This window comes from Dipodomys ordii, unplaced genomic scaffold (assembly GCF_000151885.1).
Source record: "Dipodomys ordii isolate 6190 unplaced genomic scaffold, Dord_2.0 Scaffold164, whole genome shotgun sequence".
In the NCBI taxonomy this organism is placed as follows: domain Eukaryota; kingdom Metazoa; phylum Chordata; class Mammalia; order Rodentia; family Heteromyidae; genus Dipodomys; species Dipodomys ordii.
This window is the reverse complement of record NW_012267380.1, coordinates 551053-557582: the sequence shown is the minus strand read 5'-3', so window position 1 is coordinate 557582 and position 6530 is coordinate 551053. Positions and strand designations below refer to the sequence as shown.

The 6530-nt window shown below is 50.1% G+C and overlaps 1 protein-coding gene across 6 annotated transcripts in view; it reads right to left on the bottom strand.

Annotated features, from left to right (window-relative positions):
* The window catches only part of Gtf2i (general transcription factor IIi), a 48002-nt gene that overhangs the window by 14803 nt on the left and 26669 nt on the right, over positions 1 to 6530 (bottom strand). For all 6 annotated transcript variants that reach the window (XM_013033204.1, XM_013033201.1, XM_013033203.1 and 3 more), the window contains 4 exons: positions 5474 to 5539; positions 4032 to 4215; positions 1334 to 1392; positions 444 to 515 (listed from right to left, as the gene is read on the bottom strand). In XM_013033204.1, coding sequence (XP_012888658.1) covers positions 444 to 515; positions 1334 to 1392; positions 4032 to 4215; positions 5474 to 5539 — 381 coding nt within the window. The remainder of the gene's footprint in view (positions 1 to 443; positions 516 to 1333; positions 1393 to 4031; positions 4216 to 5473; positions 5540 to 6530) is intronic.

Here is a 6530-nt window from a genome sequence, read left to right as displayed (position 1 = left end):
CCAGAGTTCAGGCCCCGCGACCAGACCTCCCCCCCAAAAAATAAATAAAAATAAGAAAAATAAATAAATATCCTGATGCTAGAATAATATAGAATAGACAAAAAATTCAAATAAAATAAAATAAAATAAAGTCAGCCCAGGCAGGAAAGTCCGTGAGACTCTTATCTCCAATAAACCACTCAGAAAACTGGAAGTGGCGCTTTGGCTCAAGAGGTTGAGCGCTAGCTTTGAGTTGAAGAGCTGAGGGACAGCGCCAGACCCAGAGTTCAAGCCCCATGACCAACAAGAAAGCAGGGAAGCAAGGAAGCATGGAAGCAAGGACGCAAGGATGGAAGGGAGGGAGGGAGGGAGGGAGGGAGAGAGGGAGGGAGGGAGGGAGGGCAAAGATAAGTGAATGTGAGGGATGTGTGTTTGGTAGGAAGCAGCGTCAGTCACAGACTCACCAAACTTCTTGCAGAACAGCTGGTCCACCATCTTGCGCAACTTGGTGATTCTGGCGTACCACTCCTCCTTGACTGTGGGACATAGGCTCTGCTCAGAGGCGCTGGCAACGCTGCCAGGCGCACAAGCCCTGCGAGGGTTCACCTCACAGCTCAGGGCACTCTGCAAACACCCCACACTGGGCTCCACAGTAAATAAGGTCAGGAAATAAACTGTTTACTCAAGGGCAGAACATTTCTGCCATGAAAAGTGGGGAGACAGGTTTGGGGTGCTTCCTTCACCCCCATATTATGCCAGAGCAAATACACAAAGCACATCATGTCTGTATTTCATTCAAAGGCATGGGATGAGCTCATTATTCTAGTCCAGGCTTCATGGTCTAAAAAGCATAATGCTATCTCCTACTCAGGAGGCTGGGACCTGAGGAATGAAGTTTGAAGCCAGCCAGGGCAGAAAAAGTCCCTGTCACTCTTATCTCCAATTAACCACTAGAAAACTGGAACTAGAGCTGTGGCTCAAATGGTAGAGTGCTAGTCTTCAGCAAAAAAGCTCAGCAATAGTGCTCAGGTCCTGAGTTCAAGCTACAGGAGTGGGGGAAAAAAAAAACCCTAAATAAACCTTTGTCATGTGCGAGATACATTGCATACTAAAGAATGGAGACAGATACTGAGCTGGCAGATGTATTCTGTCAGGTAACACATTTTCTATCCAAAAAGGGCAAAGCTTTCGTCACTCTCAAAGAGCTAACAGGCAGCCGAGGTTCCTCACAGACTGAATAGCACTGAGAACCCGTGGCCCACAGCCAGGGTGGCCAGGAGGGGAGATGCTTCCACACAGGCAGCTCCAGAAGACCTGTGTGCTGAAGCACCAAAGGCGCCGGGCTGACACGTACCTCCCGACGCAGGCTTGTCCAGCTGCAGGTCTTCCCGAGTTGAGTTGAGCAGCTCATGTCTGAAAGCAAAGGCAGGCAGTGAGCACACGGCCAAGGCCATCCTGGTTCCGGGCACGGAGCGCCCACTCCCCAAGTAGCACAGAGGCTAAGCACAAGGTCTCCACTGCTCTCACAGCCATGCTGCCCGAGGCCTGCAGTCTCCCATGTCACACCCCAAACTAACCTCCTCCACGCATCTACCAACACATTAAAGACACATCAAAGACATGAACCTGTAGGGTCATCTGTGTTTTCTCTAAATGTCAGTTTTTAATACAATGCAGATTTGTTTTTTTTTTTGGGGGGGGTTGGCTGTGGGACTTGAACTCTGGGCCTAGGTGCTGTCCCTGAGCTCTTCAGCTCAAGGATCTACCACTTTGAACTGGGATCCTCCGATCTCAGCCTCCTGAGTAGCTAGGATCTTAGGTGTGAGCTACCAGCACCTAGCTCACTGCAGATTTTTATGTGTGTGCGTCAGTACTGGAGCTTGAAGTCAGGGCGTGGACACTGTCCTTTTGCCTTTTTTTTTTTTGCTGAAGGCTAGCACTCTACCACTTAAGCCACAGCTCCACTTCTGGCTTTTTGGTGGTTAATTGGAGATGAGTCTTACGGGCTTTCCTGTCTGTACTGGCTTCAAACCGAGATACTCAGATCTCAGCCTCCAGAGTAGCGTGTGTGTGTGTGTGTGTGTGTGTGTGAGACAGGCCACCAGCTGCAAGAACTGGCAACTGCAGCATTGTATCACAAATGAGAAAACAAGCTCCCAAGGGCATCATATTGGGGTGGCAAGCCGAGATAATCAGATCTCAGCCTCCAGAGTGTGTGTGTGTGGGGGGGGGCTCCCAAGGGCATCACACTGGGCGGCAGGGGTGGGGGTTGGGTTGAGGCATGTGACTGGCACAAGGCTTTCAGAAGCTGCAGCTTCTCTCCATGGGGTACCTGTGTGCAGCGGTGGCCGCCTCATTGGGGTGACTAGGGCCACTCAGCCCCACACAATGGACAACATCAAAGGCGCAGGCTGTGCATTTCAACAAGACCTCAGCCCATCTTTGGGCTTCTCCACGGCCATGTCCTGGACTTTTGTGCCGCAAACAGGCAGCTACACTCTGCTCCCTGGTCTGGAACTGGGTGCCAAGTGCGCACTGAAATGGGAGTGGAGGCGGAGCCACAGCAGCAGTTCCCGCCCTCCTCTTCTTCTCATCCCCACCAGGGCCCTGGGCCTGTAGTGACAGCTACTGGAGCACTGGCAGCCGCAGCCAGCCCACAGGAACATCCTCACGAATCAGTCTCTTATTAACTAGCGAGCAGCCAGTGGCCCGCATGGAAGAGCCAGCGAGAGCCTGGTTGAAGCCCGGCGGGAAGTGCTGCCCTCCCACCGAACCCCTCACCGTGGCCTCCACAAAAGGAAGCGGCAGCACTCAGGACCCCACACAGCTCGCCGGAGTCCCCTGACCCCCACATCATGCTCTGCCTTCACTTTTACAACCACACACACAAATATGCTTTCAAAGTTTTACACCTACCCACACGCCACTGCCTTCAGCACACAGCAACAAGGGAAATGATGGGCCGGGACGGCCCACCTGGTGCTCAAGTTCTGACTGAACAATCCTCCACAAAATACAAAAATGCTAGAACAAAATGTGTATTAATTTGTCAACTAAAAAAAAAAAAATTAAAGTCGGGTGCTGGTGGCTCAAGCCTGTAATCCTAGCTACTCAGTGTAAGGTCCACTCCTGGATGGTGAGCAGACTCCACCCTTCTCACAGCAAAGTCTCCACCCAGTACCTGCGTTACCTAGGCAACTGGCACACCTGGAAGAGGTCACATCTGCATCCACTGAGGTCACATCTGAATTTGACGTGGCCACACCTTTCTCCGCCCATACCCTAGATAAGGCCTAGTGCAAGCCCAGACTCTCTCTTGCTGTTCTTTTCTAGCTCTACCTTTCTCTCTCTGCTATCTCTCTGCTCTAGCTCTTTCCTCTCTTTCCCAGCTCTCTCTCATTCCCAGGCCTTTCCCAGCCACGTGGAGTACCAACCTTGCCTGGTCCCAGCAGGTCTACTGAATAAACCTACCCTTTACCTGAATACCACGTGCGTGCTGGTGCTGTTCTTACTCGGTTACCTCTTTTTAAAAACCTAACACTCAGAAGGCTGAGATCTGAGGATCATGGTTCAAAGTCAGCCCGGGCAGGAAACTCCGTGAGACTCTTATCTCCAATACAAACCACTAGAAAACCAGAAGCGGTGCTTTGGCTCAAGCAGTAGAGCGCTCGCCTTGAGCTGAAGAGTGCAGGGGACAGCGCCCAGGCCCAGAGTTCAGGCCACACGACCAAAAAAATAAAAATAAAATAATAAAATAAAAGCCCAGCACCAGTGGCTCATGCCTATAATCCTAGCTACTCAGGAGGCTGAGATCTGAGGATCTCAGTTCACAGCCAGGCAGGGCAGGAAAGTCCTTGAGAGTCTTATCTCAAAAAAATTGGAAGTGGAGCTGTGGCTCAAAGTGGTAGAGCACTAGGCTTTGAGCACAAAAGCTCAAGGACAATGACAATGCCCAAGTCCTAGGACTGGCATGGAGGAAGGGAGGGAAGAGGAAAAGGAGGGAAGGCAGGCAGGCAAGCAGAAGAACAAAGCTAAGAGCTGGAAAGGCTTACTTCTTAATCACGAAACGAATCCTCTCCTTTGCGAGCAGGATCCTCTCGAGGCGGGGGATCCCGTAGGTGGACGGCCTTCTGAAAGGAATCCCCTCAGGAAGGCCTTCTACATAAAGGTCTTCAACGTGGGACTGGAAAAGAGGGTATGGAATCGTCACAGGACCTTTGGCTTTTATAGCTTGAGCTTGAAGGATAAAAAGAGAAAGAAAGAGATCATCATTAAAAGGCAGGCCAGGAAAAGACTGATAACCCAACATGCACCACTCTTTGCTGTGTGACTTTTATCTCTATTCCTGTAGCTATGGTAACGAGATAAACCAGGACAAGCATCCTGAGAGCCAGGGAGCCAGCACTGGTTCAGCCAGGCCTCAGTGAGACAGGTCAGGTTCCCACAATCCTGCATGTTGATAGCCGTGAGGAATGCCCAGCACAGCAGTAGTGCCCGAAGCTGGACAAGGAAAGGCCTGAGTCAGCTACAGAGCCTGCTTGGTCTGCCCACGCCCAGAGGCCACATATAAGCGGCTATGTCAGAAGCTTCTTTTCTTTTCTTTTTATTGTGAGAATACCGTTCAGAGGAGTTACAATTACATGGGCAAGATAATGAGTACATTTCTTATCAAGCATTGTTGCCTCCTCTTTGTTTCCCCTTCCCATCCCATCTCATACTTCCCCCTCCCCCGATCCGATCCTCCCCCTACCCCCCATCAAAGTTGTAAAGTTCGTTTTTCGACATAACGACTTGTACATCTCTTTGTTGCAATGGGTCCACCTGGATCCCTAGTTAAACGATTTGTTTTTCCCCTTCCCCTCCACAAATTATACCAACATCAAATACAGTGAAAGCATGGGTTATACCATGGGGGAGGGACATACAAAGCAACAAAGAAATCATCTTATAAATATGTTAGAAACAATTGCATGAAAGGAAAAAAAAACCAAAAAAACATTTGAATACTTATCTTGGGGTTCATTCCCCTAACATCAACTTATCTGACCTTTTCTGCTTGACTCAGACATATACTAGTTATTGCGAATAAGGGAAACCATGGGACCTATGCTTCTTTGGGCCTGGCCGGAGCTTCTTTTCTTACTATCATTTATATAACGTTTACTTTGGGACACATGAGCCACCAGCCAGGAACCATGGGCACCTCCACTACATCAACTCACTTTGGGGGGGGGGGGTGTCAGGCCTCTGTGTCCAGGGCCCGGTGCACCCTTGCATGGGACACAACAGGTTCCACAGAATTCCACAGAACTTTTCCTCAGAACTGTGGCACTGCAGGAACTCCAGGTTGCGCGTGCTCAGAGTGATGTGGAGGCATGGCACATTCCCTGGCAGGTGAGCGCTGGGCCCACAGGACCCTCAGCCGTGGGCAGCAATCCCACCGTCAAATGCGCATAACAGACACGACAGGATCCCTGCACTTATTTACACATACCATATTTTCTCTCAAACAACTCTTCAACTTGTTTACGTAGGTCAGTAATTCGGGCATTCCATTTCTCTGAAAATTGACAAAAAAGTTAATTCTTAATAACCAAGGATGGAATGACCCTTAGGCAGCCTGCACTGCACATCCAGACCCACAGCCCTCGGCAGTGCCCCGCCTAGTGTTTCCATGTCCCATGGGCCACTGGAGTCCAGCACATTCACACAACTGCCTCTTTCTAGTTAATTTCTGAAACCTCAGGCAAAAACAAAAAACAAAGATGCCTACAAATTACGCATAGCAAAGTTGTGGCACAAAAAGAGGGAGGGAGCCAGGCGTCAGTGGCTCACGCCTATAATCCTAGCTGCTCAGGAGGCTGAGATCTGAGGATCACGGTTCAAAGCCAGTCTAGGCAGCAAAGTCCAGGAAACTCTTATCTCTAATAAACCACTCAGAAAACTGGAAGTGCTACTGTGGTTCAAGTGGTAGAGTGCTAGCCTTGATTTGAAGGGCTGAGGGTCACAGCCCAGGCCCAGAGTTCAAGCCCCACAATCGACCAAAAAAAAAAAAAAGAGGAAGAGAAGCCACCATGGTCTTCAGGAGCCTCTGCAGCCTGGTTCAGGTGTGGAAATGAACTCAGACTACACAGCCTGCACGTCCATGGGGTCGTGTCCATCATACTGGCACTGGGGCCAGGTGGAAGGGCTGCATGAAGCCCTGGGCTGGGTGCCTCTGTCTTGTCTATTAGTATTTCCTGGAGTTATGTGTTTTTTGACTATCGTGACCAGCTGCCCTGTGAGGAATGAATGAATGATGACTGCCAGGTGTGCTGCTCATGACCAACGAGCCAGTCAACATAGGGAGACAAAGTCTTATATTAAAGTAGTTAAAAGAACAACAATGTAGCCGGGCACTGGTGGCTCACGCCTGTAATCCTAGCTACTCAGGAGGCTGAGATCTGAGGATAGCTGTTCAAGGCCAGCCTGGGCAGGAGAGACCGTGAGACTCCTATCTCCAATAAACCACCAGAAAACCGGAAGTGGCGCTGTAGCTCAAGTGGTAGAGC